We start from the raw sequence: 27,625 nt of genomic DNA on the forward strand, positions 1-27,625 counted from the left end.
TTACAATCATGATGAGTTCCTGAACGAATTCCGGAAAGGGTTCCGAGCTACGTAAATATGAACTGTAATGTTGCTAGTGGACATGTATGTAAACTGTGTAAAGTGTTTTGGTGCACTGGGTTTAAATAGATTAGGAGGTGTGTTGGAGCAAGAATCTACATAAACCCAGTCTGACAGCTACAGTATGACAGCTGGTGATCTAGCTGCCAGGCTAGGTCACAGTGACCTGATCAGCAGACCGGCTTGAGCCGGCAGAAGCCAAGTGATGCAATCTGCTGAGTCAGCACGGCCAGGATTGGCTGCTTGGACTATATATGATCTGTGTGTGCATCACACAGGTCTCTCCCTGTGAGATGGTGGTTAGGCGAAGCACTTTGTCCGTGGAGGTGATATTGTATAGACTGCACAAGAGAGCACTTGTTGTGTATATATGTTAATACACCTTTTGGCACTAGTTGCACGTGTCTGCCTGATTTTCTTTCCTGAAGCCCTGTGTCGGGCAAGTCATCTCCCTCACTCTGCTACTCCCGCTCCGACAACCACAGCATTCAAAAACCAGTGGAGGGAAATGTTAACCTTTCAGTACATTCAGTTGTTGACCCAAGAGTAGCAGTTCTCTTACAAAGGAATTTCAAAGGAAGGTTAGAAAAAGCGATTGCTGAATTGCAACTGATACGGAAGCTCAAGACAATGCGTCCTCCTGGACTGAATTGAGACCTAGGTTTGTTCTCTCATTACCAGTGTCTGCTATTGTCATTTGGCATCTGAAATCACTTCACTCTCCAAGCATAAGGACAGGAACTCATATTAGGTTAGCCATGGGAAGGCGGTTAGGCCAGTTGAGGTTGGGCATGGAGAGGGAGACAGAGAACTGCACAAGGCACGCATGCCCCAACATTCTGGCCGTTCCCCCATTTCAGTTGTCAGCCACCTTCACAGCTTTGCTTCGTAGTTGCAAGAGGTAGAAACTGGTTTGAGAACAAAGAGGAGGCGTGTTTCATTTGCCAAGGGAATTGTCAAGAGCTCCATAAAATCAACTTTGGGAATTCAGTCGTTTCATTGACTTTTTTAATAGATGAAGCAGGTCCGTCCCCCACCACACACACACAGTTGGTGATTGACTTGTGAGTTTCCCTTCTGCTTCAGGTGCCAGAGGGGAAGCAGACGCCCAGAATATCACAGTCCTGGCCATGTGGATGATCGAGCATCCCGGGAACGAGGAAGACGAAGAGCCTCAGCCGGAAGAGACGGCAGACCCGCGCCAAGGGTCGATCATCTCTGGGGGCAGCGGGAAGTCCAGCGAGCAGGGCTACTTGCAGTCTCCTGGGGACATCCCTTCAGCGGATGCCACTGAAATGGAGGAAGGCTTCAGCGAAAGGTAAAGCGCGGGTTTTTTTCTCTGGCTGCACCAAAACTGGTTATAGGAATCATAAGCTTTAGTGAAGATGTAACAAACTAGGGGATGTTTATTACAAGCCTGAGCTTTGGAAGTCCTTCGGCGTCTGCACTGTCCCCCTCCCTCCACCTCCCCAAAGCATGAGTTGGATCTTGAAGGCTTCATGGTTTGCCGCAATGTCTAGATCAGGACTGGCCAAACTGTGGCTCAGGAGCCACACGTGGCTCTTGAAAGCCTCCACAACCCCATCGGCCAGCTTAGAAAGGACATTTGTCTCTTTAAATCACTTTGCCAAGCCAGCCAACAGCTTACAGAATGCATTTCAAGTTAAAGTTGCTTTCTTTCCATCTCTCCTTCCCTCCCCCATCTATTTTCCTTCCTTCCCTCCTCCCTCCACTCCCTCCCTCCTTTCCCTCAAATATAGAATCATAGGATCATAGAGTTGGAATCGACCACCAGGGTCATCTAGTTCAACCCCCTGCACAATGCAGGAAACTCACAAACACCTCCCCCCTAAATTCACAGGATCTTCATTGCTGTCAGATGGTCATCTAGCCTCTGTTTAAAAACCTCCAAGGAAGGAGAGCCCACCATCTCCCGAGGAGGAAGCCTGTTCCACTGAGGAATTGCTCTAATGGTCAGGAAGTTCTTCCTGATGTTGAGTCGGAAACTTTTGATTTAATTTCAACCCATTGGTTCTGGTACTACCTTCCAGGACCACAGAAAACAATTCCACACCATCCTCTAGATGACAGCCCTTCAACTACTTGAAGATGGTGATCATATCACCTCTCAGCCGCCTCCTCTCCAGGCTAAACATCCCCAACTCCATCAACCTTTCCTCATAGGACTTATCTGACATTCACGTCTTGCGGCTTTCAAACATCTGACGTTTATTCCACGTGGCTCTCCTGTTAAGCAAGTTTGGCCACTCCTGGTCTAGATCATACAAGAAAATTGCATTGGGGTTTTTTTCCCTTACAAACCAGAGGCCCATTCATGTACTGAGCTAATCATGATTCATTTGTGGGTTGTTGGGGGTTTTTTTGCATTTGAGCGAACAATAAGACAGCAGTCAAAGGCACAAGATAATTAAACCTTCCTTTGAATCTCTTGTGTAAATATCACTAGCCAAAAAAAGAGTAAATGTAGCTCGCTGGGGGTAAAGTGTAGACGACTGGGGAAGGCAATGGCAAACCACCCGACAAAAAGCCTGCCGTGAAAACTGTCAAGACGTGGAACTTCAAGCAGAGTCGGACCATGTTGCTTTAACAATTAATCCATTTATTGAGAACACACATGCAGTACAGGAGCAGATTGAGTTTGATACTGGCCCAAGGTTGGAGCCAGTCTTTTCTAGGTTTCTACAGGCGGGAAACAATACAGTCTTGTTCACACCTCCAGAGACAGCCAGCTCTTCCCAGGGTGTTATCTCTTTCCCAGAGGAAGAGTCCTTGAGGATATGTACTTCAAAGCTGCAGCTGGCTTTTCGTATAGGGGTGAGATTTCACTCTTGCGGTTACAGTGTGCTAGGGAAAGGCATTTGCTACAATTCTCAGGGTTAGTAAAGCAGAGTTCATACTAAGGTACATCATGGCGTTAGTCATGTCAAGCATTTCATTCCACATTTCAGTTTCAGCAAGTTACACGTCTGACAAAAACGTCATGATGTGATGTCACCCCATGGGTCAGAAATGACTGGTGCTTGCGCAGGGGACTACCTTGACCTTTTTAGACCAAAAGTAACAAAGCTCAAAGACAGTAGGAAGCAGCAGCAAAAAATATTAAGGGAAATGAAAGGAACGTGCACTTTTGGAGCCCGCTGAAGGCGGCAAGCAGGCCCGTGCCTGGGCCCTGTGATGTGCCAACGGAAAGCAAAGGGCTGACAGTCGCATCTTTCTGGCAGGGAGGGGACTTTCATTCGCTTGCCCCTTCCCACCGCAGCCCCAGGAATCCTAGTGGGGGAAGGAAGCGCAGACAAGATTCCCTCTCCTAGCATTGACAGAGCTTTGGATCCAACCCATCGTTTTAGCTGACCGCGACTCAGTTTTCTATGGGGGTTTAATTTAATTTTTTTAGATTTATACCCCGCCCTATCCCGCAAGTGGGCTCAGGGCAGCTCACAACAATGAAACAGAGTTAAAACAATACCATAAAAACAAGACATTACAAAACAGGAGGAGCACAGTAAACAGCCTTACAGACATAGGCAGTCAACAGCATGCGGCTGACGGCTAGTAGCGTGACGTAACGCCGTAATGGTGAAATGCTGGGGGAAGTGAGGACTTTCAGAGGACGCCCGTTGGATTAATTAAAAGCCTGGCGGAAGAGCTCCGTCATACAGGCCCTGTGAAACCTTGATCAGTCCCGCGGGGCCCGGATCTTCAGCGGGAGCTCATTCCGCCAGGTAGGGGCCCAGACCGAAAAGGCCCCGGCCCTCGTTGAAGCCAGCCGGGAGTCCTTAGGACCAGGGACTGTGAGAAAATGTTAAGCGGCAGACCTCAGTTTGTGACTACACCGCGCATTTCACTGTTTCTTCTCTCTCCTCTGTGCTTCCAGTCACGAGAATATGGACCACGCAGAAAACTCAGCCTCTGGGAGTGGGCCTGCTTCAAGGGGCCGGTCAGCAGTGACCAGGAGGCACAAATTTGATTTAGCTGCTCGGACGCTGTTGGCACGTGCCGGTGGGTGTCTGGGAGTATTTTTCCCTGCTGCCTTTCCCTCTCTTTAACTTAGCAAAGGTGGCGCTTGAACTGCATGCCCACGATGTATGTATCAGTCTGTATTTTGAATGCTCTTACGGCTATATGGCTGTTCTAAGAACTGTGTATGATCCGTGTGTGGGTCCAGAATCCGTACAGTGGGGCCAGACCGGGGATGGGAGATACGTTTCTGAAGGACCTTGGATTTACAGAATAATATGACATGTATATGAAACACTGAAGAAAAAGGGGGTTTAAAAACCTCAGAAACGCTAACAGTGGTGTCTGGATAACTGTAAATGTAACAAAAAAAAAGTTTTAAAGGGTAGCAACATTAATCCACAGTAGAAGAGCTGGATTTGAGTCCAGCAGCCCCTTAGAGACCAATGAGATTTTAAGGGTTTGAGCTTTCGAGAGTCAAAGCTCTCTTTGCCAGGGATCCTTGAAGAAGAAGAAGATGATGATATTGGATTTATATCCCGCCCTCCACTCCAAATCTCAGAGCAGCTCACAATCTCCTTTCCCTTCCTTCCCCACAACAGACACCCTGTGAGGTGGGTGGGGCTGGAGAGGGCTCTCACAGCAGCTGCCCTTTCAAGGACAACCTCTGCCAGAGCGATGGCTGACCCAAGGCCATTCCAGCAGGTGCAAGTGGAGGAGTGGGGAATCCAACCCGGTTCTCCCAGATAAGAGTCCGCAGACTTAACCACTACACCAGACTGGCCCTTTATTAGAGCTATGGCTGACCCAAGACCATTCCAGCAGGTGCAAGTGGAGGAGTGGGGAATCAAACCCGGTTCTCCCAGATAAGAGTCTGCACACTTAACCACTACACCAAACTGGCCCTTTATTAGAGCTATGGCTGACCCAAGGCCACTCCAGCAGGTGCAAGTGGAGGAGTGGGGAATCAAACTCAGTTCTCCCAGATAAGAGTCCGCACACTTAACCACTACACCAAACTGACCCAAGGCCATTCCAGCAGGTGCAAGTGGAGGAGTGGGGAATCAAACCCGGTTATCCCAGATAAGAGTCCGCACACTTAACCACTACACCAAACTGGCCCTCTATTAGAGCTACGGCTGACCCAAGGCCATTCCAGCAGGTGCAAGTGGAGGAGTGGGGAATCAAACCCGGTTCTCCCAGATAAGAGTCCGCACACTTAACCACTACACCAAACTGGCTCTGGAGTTGGAGGAAAGTGAAGCCAGAGGAAGTTGTGTCGTGATGGGAGTGGGCTGGTGAAGAGGAGGATAATTTCCTCACCCCCTGAGTCTTCCCAGGTGCCTCTTGTTTACGTGTATCCCTTGAGGTTGAGAATCAGAACCTAGAGTGAGATGATGTGGATACTCTGTGGGTTATTTCTGTGTGGCCATGCAAATAGTTTCCATCAGTAAGAGCACCGAGGGAGAAGGGAAATGTACCTTTCCCAGTAATACGAGATGAGAACCTGGTTTAATTCACCCCCACCCACCCTCCCGAGTTTCCACCTTCGTTTTCTTCCATATAGTTAGGGGTCCCCAACGTTTTTTAGCTTACAGGCACCTTTGGAATTCTGACACGGGGCGGTGGGCACAGCCACAAAATGGCTGCCACGGGAGGCGGAGCCAGCCACAAAACAGCTACTGCAGCTTACCTTCAGTCACAGGACAAGTGCTGCTGTCCTGTGTTTTTTAAAAAAAATCTGCACAGCCAATCAACTCTCCTGTGGTCAGTCAGAACCTTTGGTGGGCAAAAATCCCCATATGGCCCCGCCCACTTTCTAAAACCCCTTGGTGGGCACCAGGAAAGTTATTGGTGGGCACCCACCGGTATCACACTGAGGACCCCTGGAATAAGTGGATGGCAACCCTTAGTTGTATGATGGTGGCGGTCAGCTGCCCGGAATTTTCCCTAAAGCAGGGTATACATATTTAAAGAGATGAAAATGCGATCTGGGGGGGGGGGGAGGCGGGAATGAAGGCTCCATAGTTGGAGGGAAAGGTATTACGAAGTAGGAGCTGCCTCTTGTCCTGACCACACGTGGCTGGCCTCCATGAGGGTGTGCTGGGGTTGTTTCGTAGAAAAATAGGTGGCGGAGCTCATTAGCATAACTCATTAGCATCAGCTCTCAGAACTTACTAACAATCCCTGGGCCAAGAGAAGCTAGGTTGAAGGCTACTAGGGAGCAGGCCTTCTCAGTGATAGCCCCTCGTTGGTGGAACGACCTTCCAGAGATGGTGCGAGCCCTGCGGGACTTGAACCAATTCCGCAAAGCTTGCAAAACATTTCTTTTCCAGCTGGCTTTCGAGATAGAACCTGATTAACCCGACGTGTGGACATCTAGCCATCTTGTGGATATTATGATCACAGTATTTTAGCACCTATTTTATGTATTTTATTTATTTTAAATAACTTACTATGTAATTGATATCATTAAAACTGTTTATATTGTTTTAGATGAATCATGGGATCCCCATGTCTGTTAGCCGCCCTGAGCCCGCCTTGGCGGGGGAGGGCGGGATATAAAAATAAAGTTTATTATTATTATTATTATTATATGTGCCCCCTCCACTAGCCAAAAGCAACCAGATGCAAGAAATGAGAGCCCCAGGCGAGTGAGGCCTGCTTGGGCTGGCTAGAGATCCAGCCAGTCCAAGCAGGCCTCGTTCAACAGGGGCTCTCCTTGGCTGCCCCCCCCTCCACAGTCAAAAGGCCAGCAAGCCACCCACGGCCCAAAATCACACAAGAAATGGAGAAAGGGTGGTGCAGGCTTCTCCAGGGGTTAATGAGGGCCGCTGGGGGCATGGCAAAGCTCCTGCTGGCTGGCTGGCTGGCTGCCCGCTTTCCTAATCCAGGGATTGTTATGCAGCTGCACCTCCTATTCAATGGACAAGGTAGGTGGGGAGGAGGAGGGGGAACCCTCAGAAAGGTTCAGGAGCTGTGCTCCTGTGAGCTCCTGCTGAATTCAAGGCCTGGGGATGTGTGTTGAGGGGGGGAACCATGTAGTTGGGAGGGGCCCTGTCTCCATGTCCCTCCAACATCTGAGCCCTTGTTATGATGCAGTATTTAGCGCTAGTTCCTGTGTTACCTGCAAAATAAAGAATGTGGTTTTCTTCTCTGGTTTAAGCGGGATTGTACCGCTCTGTACAGGCTCACAGGAATCAGACCCGGAGAGAGGGGATCTCCTTGCCGCAAGATCCCGGAGCGTTGTACGACTTCAACTTGGACGAAGAGCTGGAAATCGACCTGGACGATGAAGCCATGGAGGCCATGTTTGGGCAAGACCTGGCCAGCGAGAACGACATTCTGGGAATGTGGATCCCAGAGGTATTGGACTGGCCAACCTGGGTGTGTGTGCACGCAGCTGGGGCTGCTTTGCTTATTTATTGCTACTTTGCAGACCGATGCGTCCTTGTCCAAATAACGCTGCGTGTTATCCAAAGCCAGTCTTCCTTAATCGTATTGTTACTAATACTTACTTGGAAGTTTTCAGGCTCAGTTTAACGGTTCAAGCAAATAGCTTCCTGCCTTTTTTTGCCTCTGTGCTCATGAGTGCAGTTTGCTTTTTCTTGAGGAACGGAACGGTTGTGGTGTCTTCTGTTTTGAAAGAGCAATAAGTACCCCCCAAACATTTGTTCTCTTTTTAAAGGGGAGAGAGCGTGCTAATGATTTAAGCCATCGCCTCTGTTTTCAGTCAAAGGGCTGCTCTTTGGAAGCTCTAAGGTTGATTGTCTTTTTTATCTTTCTTGATCGCTATTGAAAGGTTATATTGTTCTGTGAGAGTTTTGAGCCTATGCTTTTTGCTGTGTCCATGCTTGCACAGTGAGCGTTGTTGGAATTCATGCACATCTTGCACGACTGACCCATCAGTGATACGGTGTGGTTAGTCATAGTTCACAGCTCTTTTTGGGGGGGGGGGAGAATCAAAACTCACAACAGGGCTTGTAAATTTTTCAGGGGATCTTCCCCAGGAAATTGCATTTTTTAATCACTTTTCAGGGCTCCCCCCCCCCCCCCCCCCATTGAAGATGGCATTTCATGGAAGAGGAACAAACCTTTGCCAGGGTTTGCCTTGGCAGAGGTTTTGTGCTAAACGTTTTGGACCACTATCAAAGCCTTTTTCCTACGTGCTGATTTTGCCCCCATTCAACACAGAGCTGCTTGGTTGTTCCCCCCCGCCCCCCCTTGGTAGTTCTCCCCAGCTCTCGCCTTGTCTTGTATCGTTCTCCTCCCCTGAGTTGGAAACAAAATGAAAAAAAACCATCTCTTATTCTGGTGAATGTAAGAGAAGCCATGTTGGATCAGGCCAATGGCCCATCCAGTCCAACACTCTGTGTCACAGAAGAACATAAGAGAAGCCCTGTTGGATCAGGCCAATGGCCCATCCAGTCCAACACTCTGTGTCACATAAGAACATAAGAGAAGCCATGTTGGATCAGGCCAATGGCCCATCAGTCCAACACTCTGTGTCACATAAGAACATAAGAGAAGCCATGTTGGATCAGGCCAATGGCCCATCAGTCCAACACTCTGTCACGCAGTGGCCAAAAAAACCCCAAGTGCCATCAGGAGGTCCACCAGTGCGGCCAGGACACTAGAAGTCCTCCCACTGTCCCCCCAAGCACCCAGGATACAGAGCATCACTGCCCCAGACAGAGAGTTCCAACAATAAGCTGTGGCTAATAGTCACTGATGGACCTCTGCTCCGTATGCCTATCCAATCCCCTCTTGAAGCTGTCTATGCTTGTAACCACCACCACCTCCTGTGGCAGTGAATTCCATGTGCTAATCACCCTTTGGGTGAAGAAGAACTTCCTTTTATCTGTTCTAACCTGACTGCTCAGCGATTTCATTGAGTGACCACAAGTTCTTGTACTGTGAGAAAGGGAAAAAAAGTATTTCTTTCTCTACCTTCTCTATCCCATGGGATAGAAGCAAGTATGGTTGGTAAACGCGTAAGGATTATTAATAAGGTTGTGGAGGGGAGGCACGAAAGCTGAAATACCAAGGGAAAGCTGTGGCTTATAACAACCACGATCTGCCAATGCGCATTGTCATTTGCAGATCTCAGAGATTAAATTAAGCAGGTGCCGAAAAACACATTCCAAACTTTCATATTTTTCCCCTCTTTGGGAAGTTGTGATTTTGTTGCTGAAGAATTTGACTTTTGTGGGTCTAGGATCGCAGGAACAGGATTCAAAAAGTGATACGTATGTGTAGATCAGTAACGAACAGGAGATTTATATATTTTGGTAGATCTGGCACAGGTTTAACCTTGCTCACCTTTGGATGCTCTGTGGATGCGTTGTTGTTCTGTCTTCACACTGAGCTGTAACTAACTACTGTGTATTTGAAACTTGACTGAAAGAAACCAGAGATGCGAGGTTTTTCGCGTGCATGAAAATAACCACGTGATTATGTCGCGCAGCACGTCTGCGAGTCGGAAGACAGGGAAGAAGTCGTCGTGTGTGAGCTGTGCGAATCTAGCGTCGTCAGCTTCAATCAGCACATGAAAAGGAATCACCCGGGCTGCGGGCGCAGCGCAAACCGGCAAGGGTACCGCAGCAATGGCTCCTACGTGGACGGATGGTTTGGGGGTGAATGCGGAAGCGGGAATCCGTACTACCTCCTGTGCGGCAGCTGCCGGGAAAAGTATTTGGCCCTGAAGAGCAAGTCTAAGACCTCTGCCTCGGAAAGGTACCAAAAACAGCATGTCGTGTGGTCCAGCCTTCTTGAAGAAAGCCATTTCCGACTTCTTTTGCTTGAGGGAGAAGGAAGTGTGCATCTTGGAAGCTTGAACATCAGAAGCCAGAGCATGTAACATTGTCTAGAGCTGGGTTTGGGTGGGAGACAGTTTAGAATCCCTGATCCTGCTCCATTTGGAGCTTTGGACGAGAGTCTTATTGTAACATATTGTAAAGAGAGCCAGTTTGGTGTAGTGGTTAAGTGCATGGGCCCTTATCTGAGAGAACCAGGTTTGATTCTCCACTCCTCCACTTGCAGCTGCTGGAATGGCTTTGGGTCAGCCAGAGCTCTCTTATCTGAGAGAACCAGGTTTGATTCCCCACTCCTCCACTTGCACCTGGTGGAATGGCCTTGGGTTAGCCAGAGCTCTCTTATCTGAGAGAACCAGGTTTGATTCCCCACTCCTCCACTTGCAGCTGCTGGAATGGCCTTGGGTCAGCCAGAGCTCTCTTATCTGAGAGAACCAGATTTGATTTCCCACTCCTTCACTTGCAGCTGCTGAGATGGCCTTGGGACACAGCCATAGCTTTCGTAGGAGTTGTCCTTGAAAGGGCAGCTTCTGAGAGAGCTCTCTCAGCCCCACCTACCCCACAGGGTGTCTGTTGTGGGGGAGGAAGGTAAAGAAGATTGTGAGCCACTCTGAGATTCAGAGGATAGGGCGGGATATAAATCCAGTATCATCATCTTCTCATCCACCAAGTTGCCAGGAATACAACACGAGATGCCTCCATCTGTAGCCATCTGAGCCCTTTGGAAGGGTGGTCCCTCAGAGGACTGAGCACATGCAGAAGGGCCAGATGTCTGTCCCTGGCCCCTCCAGCTCAAAGGGGCTCCAGCAAAAGGGTTAGGAAGCAGCCTTGCCCTGAGACCTTGGAGAGCTGCACCCTTATTGCTTCCAATTTAGACTGACGGCCAGGAAAATGTACTAATTGCTTCATATTTGTCTAGGCCTTGGAGGCATTTAACTGTGTGGAATCAGGGCTCCTTTTTGAGCTGGAACGCACAGGAGCATAGTTCCAGCTGACTTGTGTCAGGGGTGTGTGGCCTAGTATGCAGATGAGTTCATGCTGGGCTTTTTCTACCAAAAAAACCCTGTGTGAACCAATGGCGACGTCAGGGGGTGTGGCCTGATATGCCAATGAATTTCTGCTGAGTGAACCAATGGGGATGTCAGGGGGTGTGGCCTAACATATGAATGAGTTCCTGCTGTGAAATGATGGTGCTGTCAGGGGGTGTGGCTTAATATGCAAATGAGTTCCTGCTGGGCTTTTTCTGCAAAAAAAAAAAGCCCTGTGTGGCATAAACTCACGGCTGTCCTTTCTCCTCTTCCGGGGGCAGGTACAAAGGGCAGGCGCCAGACCTGATTGGGAAGCAAGACAGCGTCTACGAAGGTATTTCCTGCTTTGTTTGGGTCTCGGTGGTAGCATCCATGGCCAGTTCTGGTTTCCTGTGAAAATGTCGTTCCCTAACCCCAGTTCTCCTTATCTGAGGGCAGAAGACTGGGACATGCTGGACGTTGACGAGGACGAAAAACTGACCGGCGAGGAGGAATTTGAACTCTTGGCCGGACCCCTCGGGTTGAACGATCGCCGCATTGTGCCCGAGCCCGTTCAGTTTCCAGACAGCGATCCCCTGGGCGCCTCCGTCGCCATGGTCACGGCCACCAACAGCATGGAGGAAACCTTGATGCAAATCGGTAAACTTTGACAAGTTGTCATCCAGAGCCTTGCGGAGAGAGATGACCCTGAGATTGCTTGCTTTGAAGCTGTGGCAGAGCAGCTGGCTTAATTTGTTTCTAGATGTGGAAGGTGAATCGTTTGCCTGTTGTGGGGTGGGTGGGTGGTTCTGGTATAGCTTGCTGCATTCACAAAAGCTAGGGGTGTGCCAAAGTTTCCTTTCTCTCTCCCCTTTCTGGTGAGGGAATGTGGGATCTTGTGGGTTGGAGCCAGAAGTGAAACTGAACAGTTTCTGTGGTACACAAAGTGACGTGGAGAATGTCTCTAGGCTTTAGAAATAGACCTAGCCCCCTCGCTAAACTATCACATTTAATAGCTTTAAAAACCCAACCATCCACCCACCCATCCATTTATCCATCCATCCACCCATCCACCCACCCATCCATCCATCTATTTATCCATCCATCCACCCATCCATTTATCCATCCACCCATCCACCCATCCATCCATCCATCCATCCATCCATCCATCCATCCATCCAGTCTTCTATCCCACCCTCTCCGCAAGCAGACTTAGGCTAACAATCGATTCAACACATTTACGATTACATTTTAAAACAATAAAATAACAATTAAAATACTTGTAGGCAGTTTTATTTTTAATTTTTAACTTATTGGCAGCTGTATCTGTACCCCGTGCCTGCTTTTACCTTCCCCAGCTTCCTGTCCTGTAAATGCAAAGGTCCCAAGCAGAAGATACTTAACCTCGATGCACATAGTTCGTGTTATTGTGTAATACAATTAAATCAGCTCAGGGGGGCTTCTGTTTTCAATGGTTCTTTTCCCTGGGGCAGTCTCCCCTCTCCCAGTGTTTCTTCGGCATGGGCCAGGGACAATTAGCGGAGAAACTGTTCGCTCAAAGAGTTCAGTGTCAAGGCAAGAATTGGCTTAATTTGTTTCTAGATGTGGAAGGTGAATTGTTTGCCTGTTGTGGGATGGAGGGGTGGGTGGGTGTGTGTGTGTGGTATAGCTTGCCGCACCCACAAAAGCTAGGGTGACAGCCAAAGTGCTGGTGTCCAGGGAGCAGTATTCCCTCTAAGCTGGGGTGGCCAACGATAGCTCTCCAGATGTTATTTTTTTGCCTACAATTCCCATCAGCCCCAGCCATTGGCCATGCTGCCTGGGGCTGATGGGAGTTGTAGGCAAAAAACATCTGGAGAGCCACTGTTGGCCACCCCTACTCTAAACTGAGTTAGCGTGAGTTAGCTCACAGATTTTTAACCTCCAGCCAGCTCATACATTTTTGTCTCAGCTCAGGAAAGAATGGCCCCAGAGCGCACTGATGTATGCAGTAGCTCACAAAGGTGTAGTGGTGAAGTGTGTGGACTCTTATCTGGGAGAACTGGGTCTGATTCCCCACTCCTCCACTTGCACCTGCTGGAATGGCCTTGGGTTAGTCATAGCTCTCGCAGAGGTTGTCCTTGAAAGGGCAGCTGCTGTGAGAGCCCTCTCAGCCCCACCCACCTCACAGGGTGTCTGTTGTGGGGGAGGAAGGGAAAGGAGATTGTAAGCCGCTCTGAGACTCTTCGGAGTGGAGGGCGGGATATAAATCCAATATCTTCATCTACCTCACAGGGTGTCTGTTGTGGGGGAGGAAGGGAAAGGAGATTGTGAGCCGCTCTGAGACTCTTCGGAGTGGAGGGCGGGATATAAATCCAATATCTTCATCTACCTCACAGGGTGTCTGTTGTGGGGGAGGAAGGGAAAGGAGATTGTGAGCCGCTCTGAGACTCTTCGGAGTGGAGGGCGGGATATAAATCCAATATCTTCATCTACCTCACAGGGTGTCTGTTGTGGGGGAGGAAGGGAAAGGAGATTGTGAGCCGCTCTGAGAGTCTTCGGAGTGGAGGGCGGGATATAAATCCAATATCTTCATCTACCTCACAGGGTGTCTGTTGTGGGGGAGGAAGGGAAAGGAGATTGTGAGCCGCTCTGAGAGTCTTCGGAGTGGAGGGCGGGATATAAATCCAATATCTTCATCTACCTCACAGGGTGTCTGTTGTGGGGGAGGAAGGGAAAGGAGATTGTAAGCCGCTCTGAGACTCTTCGGAGTGGAGGGCGGGATATAAATCCAATATCTTCATCTACCTCACAGGGTGTCTGTTGTGGGGGAGGAAGGGAAAGGAGATTGTGAGCCGCTCTGAGAGTCTTCGGAGTGGAGGGCGGGATATAAATCCAATATCTTCATCTACCTCACAGGGTGTCTGTTGTGGGGGAGGAAGGGAAAGGAGATTGTGAGCCGCTCTGAGAGTCTTCGGAGTGGAGGGCGGGATATAAATCCAATATCTTCATCTACCTCACAGGGGTGTCTGTTGTGGGGGAGGAAGGGAAAGGAGATTGTGAGCCGCTCTGAGAGTCTTCGGAGTGGAGGGCAGGATATAAATCCAATATCTTCATCTACCTCACAGGGTGTCTGTTGTGGGGGAGGAAGGGAAAGGAGATTGTGAGCCGCTCTGAGAGTCTTCGGAGTGGAGGGCGAGATATAAATCTAATATAATCTTCTTCTTGAATGCCAGTAGCTCACAGCTTTTAATACCGGGATCTCACAAAGTAGAATTTTTGTTCTCAAGACTCGGCAGCTTCGAGGGAACATTGGCAGGGAGGGAGCTTTCCAGCCTGCCCTCTGCGCGAGGAAGAGCCCTTTAGGATCTGACCGAAGATCCACGAAGCCCAGCAGCTCATGATTCTGCCATCGTGTCCCCTCACATGGCTGTCGTGTCGCTTGAGGCGTTGGGATAGACCGTGGGGGGACGGTCTGTCCTCATCAGACCCTGCCCGTGTGTGCAGCTCTCCAGGGTGAGGGCGCTTCACCCCATTCTGTGTGCCTCACAAAGCTTCCCATTCTCTCTCTCCCCCCCTCCCCTTCCTGGCTCACAGGCTGCCACGGGTCCATTGAGAAGAGCTCCTCTGGCCGAGTCACCCTGGGAGAGCAGGCAGCCGCTCTGGTCAACCCGCACGATCGCATCATGGCCTTACGGAGGGTGACGGCCGCGGCTCAGGTGCTCCTGGCGAGAACGATGGTGATGCGGGCCTTGTCCTTGCTGTCAGTCAGGTTCGTTGAGCCGCGCTTTGGTTGGATGCCCCGGGGGACGATATCTGAAAGCATCCGACTTCCAATTGAGCTCGATGCACTTGGATGTGGGCAGTGGGCAGGTTTTGAATGGAGGCAATGACTTGGGCTCGTCAACTCACTTTGGTGTCGTGGTGAAGTGTGCGGACTCTTATCTGGGAGAACCGGGTTTGATTCCCCGCTCCTCTGCATGCAGCTGCTGGATCGAAAGGGAGGAGGAGCAAAGCCGGATGCCAAAGCAAATCACAGTTGGAGCAAGGGCTTGGAAAGGGGAACGTTACGGTATAGATCAGGGGTGGCCAAACTTGCTTAACAGAAGAGCTGTGTAGAATCAATGTCAGATGTTTGAGAGCCGCAAGACGGGAGGGAGGGAAGGAAGGAAGGAGAGAGGAAGGGATGGAAGGAAGGAGGGAGGGAGGGAAGGAAGGAGGGAAAGGAGGGAGGGAAGGAAGGAAGGCAAAAGAGAGGAAAGGAGGGAAGGAAGGAAGGAGGGAGGGAAGGAAGAAGGGAGGGAAGGAAGGAAAAGGGGAGGGAGGGAAGGAAGGAGGAAAGCAAGGAAGGCAAATAGATCAGGGAGGTGGAGGTGGAAAGAAAGCAACTTTATATACATTCTCCAAGCTGCCAGTTGGCTAGGCTTGGAGAAGGGATTTAAAGAGAGAATTGCCTTCTCCAAGTTGGCTGACAGGGCTCTGAAGGCTTCAAGAGCTGCACAATATGTGTAAAAGAGCCACATGTGGTTCCTGAGGCACGGTTTGGCCACCCCTGGTATAGATCCTAATCAGATCTCTCTCTCTCTCTGTCTCCCCTCCCTCCTCTGGACAGTGGTTCCAGCTGCAGCCTGGCCGCCGGCCTGGAGTCTTTGGGCCTGACCGACATCCGGACCCTGGTGCGCTTGATGTGCCTGGCTGCGGCTGGGAGGGCGGGCCTCTCCACCGGTTCCTGCACAGCCTCCATCTCCTCGGAGAGGTCCCGCGGAGTGCACAGCAAAATGAGCAAGCCCATTTCCTGCTTGGCCTACCTCAGCACCGCCGTGGGGTGCTTGGCTTCCAACACACCGAGCGCTGCCAAGCTGCTGGTCCAGCTGTGTACACAGGTGGGATCGCCTCTTCCTCCCTCCCTTCCTCCCTCCCTCCCTAGGTTTTTGTGTATTATTTAAGCGTTGGAGATATTAAGCGCATTGTTTTCATTATATGGAAAGAGCCCCCTGGCGCAGAGTGTTAAAGCTCCAGTGCTGCAGTCCTAAGCTCTGCTCACGACCTGAGTTCGATCTCCAGTGGAAGCTGGGTTTTCAGGTAGCCAGCTCGAGGTTGACTCTGCCTTTCATCCTTCCGAGGTCGGGAAAAGGAGTCCCCAGCTTGCTGGGGGAAAGTGTAGATGACTGGGGAAGGCAATGGCAAACCACCCTGTCAAAAGTCTGCCATGAAAATGTTGTGAAAGCAACGTCACCCCAGAGTCGGAAACGCCTGGTGCTTGCACAGGGAACCTTTCCTTTTCCTTTCATTATATGAGGAAGATATCTGCTGTTTTCTGGTTGTTTAGTCTTTCTCTCCGTCCCTATTTTTTTCAGTAATGGCAATTTTGCATCTTTTGCCATTTCTGTTCTGAACACGGTCCATGAATAAAAGTTTGAAAAACTTTGGCACAGTATTTGCATATCTCAAATTTTTAAGTTGATCAATTGCAATAAAAGAACTCATTGCCAAGGGAACCAAAGGAAGGGGGGACCTTGCTTAGTTTCTAAATTCTCCGATTCACAGTCTGTGGATTGCGATCGGTTTATTGTCTCCAGTCTTGCCGTGTAATCACAGATTGTGAAATGTCCTAGTATCCAGGGAAAATCTCTGCTGTTTTACATTCTTGTATTTGATTAAAGGGACCTTTCCTTTAAAGAGCCCCGTGGCGCAGAGCGGTAAAGCTGCAGTACTGCAGTCGGAGCCCTCTGCTCACGACCTGAGTTCAATCCCAGCAGAAGCTGGTTCAGGTAGCCGGCTCCAGGTCGACTCAGCCTTTCATCCTTCCGAGGTCGGTCAAATGAGTGCCCAGCTTGCTGGGGGAAAAGCGTAGGTGACCGGGGAAGGCAATGGCAAACCACCCTGTAAAAATCTGCTGTGAAAACATTGTGAAAGCAACGTCACCCCAGAGTTTAAAACGACTGGTGCTTGCACAGGGGACTACCTTTACCTTTTTGATTGAAAAATTAGTGTGTGTGTGTGTGTGTGTGTGTGTGTGTGTGAACTAGTGCTGTTGGTTACCTACAGCATAAGCGTTGTTCTTGGTTGCAGAACCTGATTTCAGCAGCGACAGGTGTTAATCTGACCACCGTGGATGACCCGATGCAGCGGAAATTCCTGCCCAGCTTCCTGCGAGGAATAGCGGAAGAGAACAAGCTCGTGACGTCTCCCAACTTTGTTGTGACTCAGGCCCTCGTGGCCTTACTGGCAGACAAAGGGGCCCGGTTGAGGCCCAATTACGACAAAGCGGAAGTGGAAAAGAAAGGTATTTATTCTGAGCACAGAGGCCCTTTCAGTACCGGAACCGCCGACAGGAGTTCCTCCAGTTTCTCACCCGGTTTCTTAGATTTAGAAGTCCAGGCTGAGAATTTTCACCAGAGCCGTTTCAGCTCCGTCGAAGTAAGCGGGAGCTTCGCTTTGTGCCTGCTTGGGTTAAGTTTTGTGTGCTGACAGTCATAACAAATCAGGGGCTCTTTCACACATACTGCATGGCTCTCGAAGCCCCCACCAGCCTGTCGTTTCTCTCTTTAAATCAATTATCTGAGCAGCCAAGTCAGCTGGCAGCTTGGAGAATGCATTTAAAGTTAAAGTTGCTTTCTTTCCACTTACACATCCCCCATCTCCTTCCTTTCTCCCTCCCTCCATTCCTCCCTCCCTCCCTCCCTTTCTTCCCTCCTTCCTTCCTCCCTCCCTCCCTTCCTATGTCCCTTCCTTTCTTCCTCCCTCCCTCCTCCCTCCCTCCCTCCTTCCTTCCTCCCTCCCTCCCTCTGTCCCTCCCTCCTCCCTCCCTCCTTCTTTCCCTCCTTCTTTTCTTCCTCCCTCCCTTCCTCCTTCCCTCCCTCCTTCCTTCCTTCCCCCCTCCCTCCCTCTGTTCCTTCCTCCTTCCATTCCTCCCTCCCTCCCTCCTCCCTCCCTCCCTCCTTCCTTCCTCCCTCCCTCCCTCCCTCCCTCTGTCCCTCCCTCCCTCCTTCCTTCCCTCCTTCCTCCCTCCCTCCCTCCTCCCTCCCTTCCTCTCTCCCTCCCTCCTTCCTTCCCCCCACCCTCCCTCTGTCCCTCCCTCCCTCCTCCCTCCCTCTCTCTGTCCCTCCCTCCTTCCTCCCTCCCTCCCTCCCTCCTTCCTTCCCTCCTCCCTCCCTCCTCCCTCCCTTCCTTCCTCCCTCCCTCCCTCCTTCCTTCCCTCCTTCCTTTCTTCCTCCCTCCCTTCCTCCTTCCCTCCCTCCTCCCTCCATTCCTCCCTCCCTCCTCCCTTCCTTCCTTCCTCCCTCCTTCCTTCCCTCCTTCCTCTCTCCCTCCCTCCTTCCTTCCCCCCTCCCTCCTTCCTCCCTCCCTTCCTCTCTCCCTCCCTCCTCCCTCCCTCCTTCCTTCCTTTCTTCCTCCCTCCCTCCTTTCCTCCTTCCCTCCCTCCTCCCCCCCTTCCTCTCTCCCTCCCTCCTTCCTCCCTCCCTCCCTCCTTCCTTCCCTCCTTCCTTCCCTTTCTTCCTCCCCTCCCTTCCTCCTTCCCTCCCTCCCTTCCTCTCTCCCTCCGTCCTTCCTTCCCCCCTCCTTCCTCCCTCCCTCCTCCCTTCCTTCCTTTCTCCCTCCCTCCTTCCTTTCTCCCTCCCTCCCTTCCTCCTTCCCTCCCTCCCTCCTCCCTCCCTCCCTCCTCCCTTCCTTCCTTCCTCCCTCCCTCCCTCCCCCCTCCCACCTACCTACCTACATACCTACCTACCTCTGATGTTCATGTCTTGAGGCTCCCATACATCTGACGTTGATTCTATGTGGCTCTTACATTAAGCCAGTTTGGCCACCCCTGTGATAGACGTTATCCTCTTGAGCAGTCATTCTATTCAAGCTGTGAGTGTAGGTCTTAGCTTTAATGGGCTGCCTTCTGGGAAAGCAGCCTTCTGGTGTGCCATAACGCAATGCGGAAGCAAGAATCTTGGTTGTGCCTAGGCACAAACGCTTCTGGCTGTATTAACAGAGTGATTAGCCAGGAGCCTGTTAGATCTTGGACATGAGGCTGGTTTTGTGCTTAGGAAGAACTTCTGAGATGCAAACACAGGAGATTGGAGCCTGGCTTATCATGGGTTCACCTGCTTGCTTCTCCCTCCTCACATGTGTGGAGCCAAGATGGAAAACTTCCCATGTCAGAATTTCTTCAGTCCAGCTTCAGTCCCCCAGAAGTGTGTTGCAGTATCCAAATTCAAGCAAAGTCATGTCTGTTTCTGTCCCAGTCGCCCGACTTGAAGTCATAGTTGAGAGAGCCAGTCTGGTGTAGTGATTAAGTGTGCAGACTCTTATCTGGGAGAACAGGGTTTGATTCCCCACTCCTCCACTTGCACCTGCTGGAATGGCCTTGGGTCAGCCAGAGCTCTCGCAGAATTGTCCTTGAAAGGACAGCTTCTGTCTGCGCTCTCTCAGCCCCACCCATTTCAAAGGGTGTCTGTTGTGGGAGGAGAAGATATAGGAGATTATGAACTGCTCTGAGACTCTGATTCAGAGAGAAGGGCAGGGTAAAAATCTGCAGTCATCGTCTTCTTCTAGTTTATGGACAAGAGGTTGCAGTTGCATTAAAAGCCCCCTCCCCCCGCTTGGCTGTGCACATGAGGTGAAGGCGAAGGCAGCACTCCAGCCCCAGAGCAAATGGGCCATTCATTTGTGACTTCCAAACACAGCTCCAGCCGCAGTCATTGTTCCCTCTAAGCCGAGTTAGTGTGAGCGAGCTCACAGTTTTTTAGCCTCCGGCTTGTGCATTTTTGTCTTAGCTCAGGGGGGGACAAAAATGGACCCAGAGCAATCTAATTTATGCAGCAGCTCAAAAATGGAATGCCAGGAGCTGACAAATTAGCATTTTTGCTCACGAGACTCTACAGCTCAGAAGGAGTATTGCCCACAGTGCCGGAATTTGCATCAGGACGTGTCTGCTGGGGGGAGAGATACGTTGGGCTGGGTGGGGTGTGCATCTTGGGAGTGAGGAGTTTGTAATTCATGGAGTGTGCAGGCATTTGGGGGGAGGGGAGTGTCTCACCCCCTCCTGGGCTCCGGACCTCACTTTTGAAGGGGGGATTGCGGGTAACGCGGTTCGTTCGTCTCTGTTCTCGGCACTCAACCCGGCCTTGTCTCGTCGTTCTGTCTAAGCAGGTGTAATTGCCCGTTTCTATGCCCACCCTTCCTGTAATCCTTCCGCTGTAGGCCCCCTGGAGCTGGCTAACGCACTAGCCGCTTGCTGCCTCTCTTCAAGGTTGTCCTCCCAGCACAGGCAGTGGGCCGCCCAGCAGCTCGTGCGGACTCTGGCCGCTCACGACCGAGACAACCAGGCCAGCCCCCAGACCCTGGCCGACATGGGCGGAGATCTGCGCAAGTGCTCCTTCATCAAGCTGGAGGCTCACCAGAACAGGGTAACCGATGACTGAGGGGTGGCGGGAGAGAGGTTGACAAGATTACGCACGGGGCAGAGAAGGTAGAGAAAGGGGGGCTTTTCTGCCTTTTTCGCAAGACGAGAAATTAATGAGCGGGAGGCTAAGGACAGATGCAAGGATGTACTTTTGGACCCAAAGAATAATTAACACATGGCATTCGCTGCTGCAGGAAGCGATGGCAGCCGCAAGCATAGACAGCTTCAAGAGGGGATGGACATTTGGAGCAGAGGTCTTACCAGTGCTTACCGCTGCCTACCAGCTATATGTAGCTCTGCTCGCTGTACCTGATTTCTCATCTGATGAAGTGTGCTTAGAGAGCACACGAAAGCTTACCTTCTGAATACAACTTTGTTGGTCTTAAAGGTGCCACTTGACTCCTGCTTAGTTCTACTGCTTCCAACCAACACGGCTGCCCGCTTGGATCTATCTGTCGGGCTGTTAGCTGCAAGGGGTGGATCATGTAACACTCTGTTTGGGGCAGCAATACTCTGTCTTGGTGTTTGGAAGAGCCAGTTTGGTGTAGTGGTTAAGTGCGTGGACTCTTATCTGGGAGAACCGGGTTTGAGTCCCCACTCCTTCACTTGCACCTGCTGGAATGGCCTTGGGTCAGCCAGAGCTCTCTTATCTGGGAGAACTGGGTTGGATTCCCCACTCCTCCACTTGCAGCTGCTGGAATGGCCTTGGGTCAGCCAGAGCTCTCTTATCTGGGAGAACTGGGTTGGATTCCCCACTCCTCCACTTGCAGCTGCTGGAATGGCCTTGGGTCAGCCAGAGCTCTCTTATCTGGGAGAACTGGGTTGGATTCCCCACTCCTCCACTTGCAGCTGCTGGAATGGCCTTGGGTCAGCCATAGCTCTGGCAGAGGTTGTCCTTGAAAGGGCAGCTGTGGTGAGAGCCCTCTCCAGCCCCACCCACCTCACAGGGTGTTTGTTGTGGGGGAGGAAGGGAAAGGAGATTTTGAGCTGCTCTGAGTCTCTTCGGAGTGGAGGGCGGGATATAAATCCAATATCTTCTTCTTCTTGGGGGTGGGATGCCAAGAGTGCGAGGGCTTCTGGAGTTCTGGCCCCGCTGGTGGACCTCCTGATGGCACCTGGGGTTTTTGGCCTCTGTGTGACACAGAGTGTTGGACTACGTGGGCCATTGGCCTGATCCAACATGGCTTTTCTTATGTTCTTATGTCTGTAGCAGTGATGCTCTATTCTTGGTGCTTGGTGGGGGGGGGGGGCAGTGGGAGTGCTTCTGGAGTTCTGGCCCCACTGATGGACCTCATGATGGCACCTGGGGGTTTTTGGGCCACTGTGTGACACGGAGTGTTGGGCTGGATGGGCCACTAGCCTGATCCAGCATGGCTTCTCTTATGTGAGAGGGCTTTTGGAGTTTTGGCCCCATTGATGGCACTTGGTTTTTGAGCCAGTTTGGTATAGTGGTTAAGTGTGCAGACTCTTATCTGGGAGGAACCGGGTTTGATTCCCCACTCCTCCACTTGCACCTGCTAAAATGGTCTTGGGTCAGCCAGAGCTCTCTTATCTGGGAGAACCGGGTTCGATTTCCCACTCCTCCACATGCAGCTGCAGGAATGGCCTTGGGTCAGCCATAGCTCTGGCAGAGGTTGTCCTTGAAAGGGCAGCTGCTGTGAGAGCCCTCTCAGCCCCACCCACCTCACAGGGTGTCTGTTGTGGGGGGAGAAGATATAGGAGATTGTAAGCTGCTCTGAGTCTCTGATTCATAGAGAGGGGCGGGGTATATCTGCAATTCTTCTTCTTTTTCTTTGGCCTCTGTGTGACACAGAGTGTTGGATCCAGTGGGCCATTGGCCTGATCCAGCACGGCTTCTCCTGTGTTCTTATGTCCCTTGCAACCAGTATCCACACAGCCACTTTTCTCAGAGCTGCCGCAAGCTCGCCTTTGCATGACACAGCTTCGCATTAGATAACTCCATGAACATTACTAACGTTTCCTCTTTTGGCTGGTAACTCCTGTTTTTATTTTGCTTTAAAAACACACAAACCCACAGGTCATGACTTGCGTGTGGTGCAACAAAAAGGGCCTCCTGGCCACCAGCGGGAACGACGGGACGATTCGGGTTTGGAACGTGACGAAGAAGCAGTACTCTCTGCAGCAGACGTGCGTCTTCAATAAAATGTAAGCGATTTTTTGGAGCTCTCAAATTCATTGCACAACAGTGAGCAAAAGGCCAGCGGGGAGAATTAGTCATGTTCAGATAAGCATTTTTCAGCTTTTTTCTTTTAAATGAACCAGCTTAGTGTAACTTTGGGTGTCTGTTGAAGTCTGAGGACAAGGGCAGCTTCAAACAGACAGCCCGGGCTGCCGTTGACTCTCCCAAAATGCTCTTGTGCATTCGGAACAAGCAGGACGAAAACAATCTAAAAGGAGTCAGGAAAGACGCCTAGTAGCCGTGGAGCCAAAGGAGCCCCGTGGCGCAGAGTGGTAAAGCTGCGGTACTGCAGTCCAAGCCCTCTGCTCACGACCTGATCAAACTCACAGCTGAGTTCGATCCCGGCAGAAACTGGGTTCAGGGAGTCGGCTCCAGGTTGACTCAGCCTTCCGTCCTTCCGAGGTCGGTCAAAGGAGTCCCCAGCTTGCTGGGGGGGGGGGAAGTGTAAATGACTGGGGAAAGCAATGGCAAACCACCCCGTAAAAAAAAAAAGTCTGCCGTGAAAACGTCGCGATGCGACGTCACCCCAGAGTCGGAAACGACTGGTGCTTTTTTTTTTTTAATCCTGGAGGCAAACATCTAAGGCAGCGACACTTGCTTTCTTACTGTAACCAGATGGCCTGTAGGGCAAGCAGGTGTAAGTGAGGCTGGGGTGGAGTTTCTCTCTGGAGGGCCTGTGGCTCAGTGGCGGAGCATCCGCTTGGCACGCGGAAGTTCCTAAGTTCATTCCCTGGCATCTGCAGTTAAAGGACCAGGCAGCAGGTGATGGGAGTGACCTCTCCGCCTGAGACCCTGGAGAGCAGCTGCCGGTCTGAGCAGACAGTGCTGACTTGGATGAACCAAGGGTCTGACTGAGTGTAAGGCAGCTTCTTGTGTTCGTGTCTTCTTGATCTGATGATCTCGCTGTTGTTTAGTGATAGAATCTGAGCTGGGGTGAAGAGCGCTCTGTAGAACAGGAATGGCTGAACTGTGGCTCTTTCACACGTACTGTGTGACTCTCGAAGCCCCAACCACCCCATTGGCCGGCTTGGAAGAGGCATTTCTCTCTTTAAATCGCTTCTCCAAGCCAAGCCAGCTGGTGGCTTGGAGAATGCATTTAAACTGGCTTTCTTTCCACCTCTCCGTCCCCTATCTGTTTGCCTGCCTGCCTGCCTTCTTGCCTTTCTTCCTTCTCTCAAGCGTCTGACGTTCGTGTCTCTCGAATATCTGAAGTTTATTCTGCGTAGCTCTTACGTTAAGCAAGTTTGGCCGCCCCTGCTGTAGACCGTACAGTGAAACAGCAGAGGAGGTGGCGCTTTCCAACTAGACTGCTCTTAGCCGGGGAACCTCTGCGCATGATGCTTTTGTTCCATTGCAGGGAAGGCGAGGCTGACGACAGCCTAGGGTCACCCAGTGACCCTTGCTTATCTCTGGTCTGCTGGAGTGTCAGTGGCAAGTATCTGGCTGGAGCCCTGGAAAAGATGGTGAACATCTGGCAAGTGAATGGTAAGCAGCTGGGCGGCTTTTTGCTTTTGGGGTGTTGTGCTTTAGGCCTGCCGGATTCATCTTTAAGTTAAGAGAGCCAGTTTGACGTAGTGGTTAAGTGTGCAGACTCTTATCTGGGAGAACCGGGTTGGATTCCCCACTCCTCCACTTGCAGCTGCTGGAATGGCCTTGGGTCAGCCATAGCTCTAAGTGTGCAGACTCTTATCTGGGAGATCTGGGTTGGATTCCCCACTCCTCCACTTGCAGCTGCTGGAATGGCCTTGGGTCAGCCATAGCTCTAAGTGTGCAGACTCTTATCTGGGAGATCTGGGTTGGATTCCCCACTCCTCCACTTGCAGCTGCTGGAATGGCCTTGGGTCAGCCATAGCTCTAAGTGTGCAGACTCTTATCTGGGAGATCTGGGTTGGATTCCCCACTCCTCCACTTGCAGCTGCTGGAATGGCCTTGGGTCAGCCATAGCTCTAAGTGTGCAGACTCTTATCTGGGAGATCTGGGTTGGATTCCCCACTCCTCCACTTCCAGCTGCTGGAATGGCCTTGGGTCAGCCATAGCTCTAAGTGTGCAGACTCTTATCTGGGAGAACTGGGTTGGGTTCCTCACTCCTCCACTTATGGCTGCTGGAATGGCCTTGGGTCAGCCATAACTCTTGTAGAAGTTGTCCTTGAAAGGGCAGCTTCTGTGAGAGTGCTTTCAGCCCCACCCCCCTCACAAGATGTCTTTTGTGGGGGAGGAAGGTAAAGGATACTGTGAGCCACTCGGAGATTCAGAGTGAAGGGTGGGGTATACATCTAATATCACCATCATCATCATCTTCTTGATTTTGCGTGTTAGTATTTTTAGAAGTGATTTTATTGGGAATACCGTTTCTGATGGATTGTGTAAGTCGCTTTGAGCGTGGTGGAATTTTTAAATTGCCTCTAATAATTGAGAAAAAATTTGAGAGGATTTCTCTTGTGGGCAGTGTTCCCTCTACGCTGAGCTTGGGTGAGCTAGCTCATAGCTTTTTAGCCTCTGGCTCACCCACTTAGCTCAGGAAAAATGGCCCTGTGCAGTAGCTCACAACTTTAATGCCGTAGCTCAAGAAGTCGAACTTTTGCTCACAAAACTCCGCAGCTTAGAGAGAGTATCGCTCGTGGGTTCATCGCCAGGGAAGACTTCAGCTGTTATTGAAGATCTTTTGTTTTTGTAGGTGGGAAAGGCCTCTCGGACACTCAGCCTCACTGGGTATCCGCTCTCGCGTGGCCCGAGGAAAGCCCAGCAGCAACCTGGACAGGAGAGTCCCCAGAATTGTTGCTGGTCGGACGCATCGACGGGTCCCTTGGGCTGATCGAGGTTGTAGACATTTCCACCATGCGCAGAGTAGAACTGGAGCACTGCTACAGGAAGGATGGTAAGCGGCCTTTGGTAGCGTTTTGGAGCGCCACATTCAGAGTTCTGAACCCCAGAGCCAGGGGGCGACAGCAGGGGAAGGCCTCGGCCTGTGCGCCCACCTAGAATCATAGAGTTGGAAGGGTCATCTAGACCAGCCCCCTGCGCAATGCAGGAAATTCAAAAGTACCCCCCCCCCCCCCCCCCCCCGCTTCTCTTCCCATGTTCATTCTGAGGCACTGACTACCAGCTATGTGTGGCTTCGCTCACTGTACTGGATTCTTCGTCTGATGAAGTTTGCTTAGAGAGCACACGAAAGCTGACGTTCTGAATAAAGCTAAGTTGGTCGTAAGGGTGCAACTTGCCTCCTATTTTGTTCAACACGGCTGACTACTTGGATCTATTCGCAAGCCAAAGTTCGCAGAGGCACCCTGGCTCCTGAATCTCACCAGTTTTAATTCCTAAGGCTCAGGTTGACCTTCTGGTTCTCTCTTGGGCCTGAAAATTACTTCAGTAATTCCACGTGCAGATATTTATGACTCTGCTACTGAAGCTGCGTGGATCTTGACTTTCTATCTGATGGAAAAACATCAACCTATCTGTTAAGTTACCTGTTAGAGCCCCGCGGCACATAGTGGAAAAGCTGCAGTACTGCAGTCCTAAGCTCTGCTCACGACCTGAATTCGATCCCGGTGGAAGCTGGGTTCAGGTAGCCGGCTCAAGGTTGACTCGGCCTTTCATCCTTCCGAGGTCAGGAAAAGGAGTACCCAGCTTGCTGGGGGGAAAGTGTAGATGACTGGGGAAGGCAATGGCAAACCGCCCCGTAAAAAGTCTGCCGTGAAAACGTTGTGAAAGCAATGTAACCCCAGAGTCAGAAATGACTGGTGCTTGCACAGGGGACTACTTTTACCTTTATCTGTTAAGAACCAGGTTTAGTTGTTGCAGCATTCTGCACAGGCAGTCTCCTGTCTTGCAGAAGCAAAAGGCTTTCTAGAAGATCTCGACAGATATTGCTTGTGCAGATTTCCTCGTCCCATACCAAAATGCCATGCGCACTGAATGAGCTAGCTTGCTAAGTGACATCTGCCCTGCTTGCTCTCACAGTGTCCGTCACCTGCCTCGCCTGGTTCAGTGAAGACAAGCCTTTTGCGATTGGCTATCTGGACGGGAAGCTGCTGATAGGAACGAGAGAGCCGCTGGAGAAAGGAGGAATTGTTCTGGTCGACGCACACAAGGTAAAACCACTCACTTGGCTGGCCGGAGAAATTTTGAGATACAAGACTCAAGTTAACGTGCCCCGTTTTGAAGCGCAAAAATCACTCCCAGCTTCATAAAGAAGTTTTTTAAAAACCCTGGTTTGCACCGAGGCCTTATAGGGAGCTGCTGCTTGCCCTACACCTGGATTAAATCCCAGTTGTTGCTGGGTTTTATGATTATTTTTTTAATGCAAGTGCATTTGAAAGCCTGCAGTTGTCTGTGCTAGTGACTTGGACAAAGGCGATGCATCTCTCTGTAATAAGGCAGGAAATTATAAAGAAAAATCCTTAGCAGTGTTTGCATTGTAGAGGTGGGTTTCTCAGGAGGTCACCCTCAGCTGGCTAGGCTGAGACCAACTCAGGTTAAGCCAGGTTGCTCTTGTCGTTCGCCTCCCCACCACTTCCGGGGATCTAAATTTCCTAGGAATATCCTGGAGTCACACACAGACTTTAGGAATCCCTCATCGGCTTCATGAGCATTATTTCCCTCCTAAGACCGAAGATGCTTGATCTGGATTTCTGAACCCCTTGCAGAGTTTCCATGGGTGAGACACAGCCAAGAGGGACAGTGGCTCAGTGGTAGAGCACCTGCTTGGTAAGCAGGTCCCAGGTTCAATCCCCGGCATCTCCGACTAAAAAGGGTCCAGGCAAGGAGGCGTGAAAAATCTCAGCTTGAGACCCTGGAGAGCTGCTGCCAGTCTGAGTAGACAATACTGACTTTGATGGACCGAGGGTCTGATTCAGTAGAAGACAGCTTCATATTGGGGAAGGATGGTGGCTCAGTGGTAGAGCATCTGCTTGGTAAGCAGAAGGTTCCAGGTTCAATCCCCGGCATCTCCAACTAAAAAGGGTCCAGGCAAGTAGGCGTGAAAAACCTCAGCTTGAGACCCTGGAGAGCCACTGATGGTCTGAGTAGACAATACTGACTTTGATGGACCCCAGGGTCTGATTCAGTAGAAGGCAGCTTCATATCGGGGAGGGACGGTGGCTCAGTGGGAGAGCCAGTTTGGTGTAGTGGTTAAGCGTGCGGACTCTTATCTGGGAGAACCGGGTTTGATTCCCCACTTCTCCACTTGCAGCTGCTG

The 27,625-nt window shown here is 51.0% G+C and overlaps 1 protein-coding gene across 1 annotated transcript in view; it reads left to right on the forward strand.

Annotated features, from left to right (window-relative positions):
- Positions 1–27,625, forward strand: part of HERC1 (HECT and RLD domain containing E3 ubiquitin protein ligase family member 1) — a 159,989-nt gene that overhangs the window by 91,131 nt on the left and 41,233 nt on the right. The window contains 14 exon segments of the mRNA XM_060260258.1: positions 1,147–1,378; positions 3,956–4,080; positions 7,205–7,425; positions 9,506–9,774; positions 11,161–11,213; positions 11,318–11,518; positions 14,435–14,609; positions 15,450–15,720; positions 16,910–17,123; positions 20,030–20,235; positions 22,270–22,397; positions 23,789–23,916; positions 25,106–25,306; positions 26,389–26,519. Coding sequence (XP_060116241.1) covers positions 1,147–1,378; positions 3,956–4,080; positions 7,205–7,425; positions 9,506–9,774; positions 11,161–11,213; positions 11,318–11,518; positions 14,435–14,609; positions 15,450–15,720; positions 16,910–17,123; positions 20,030–20,235; positions 22,270–22,397; positions 23,789–23,916; positions 25,106–25,306; positions 26,389–26,519 — 2,555 coding nt within the window.

The sequence above is a fragment of the Heteronotia binoei genome, chromosome 19, assembly GCF_032191835.1.
Source record: "Heteronotia binoei isolate CCM8104 ecotype False Entrance Well chromosome 19, APGP_CSIRO_Hbin_v1, whole genome shotgun sequence".
NCBI lineage: Eukaryota > Metazoa > Chordata > Lepidosauria > Squamata > Gekkonidae > Heteronotia > Heteronotia binoei.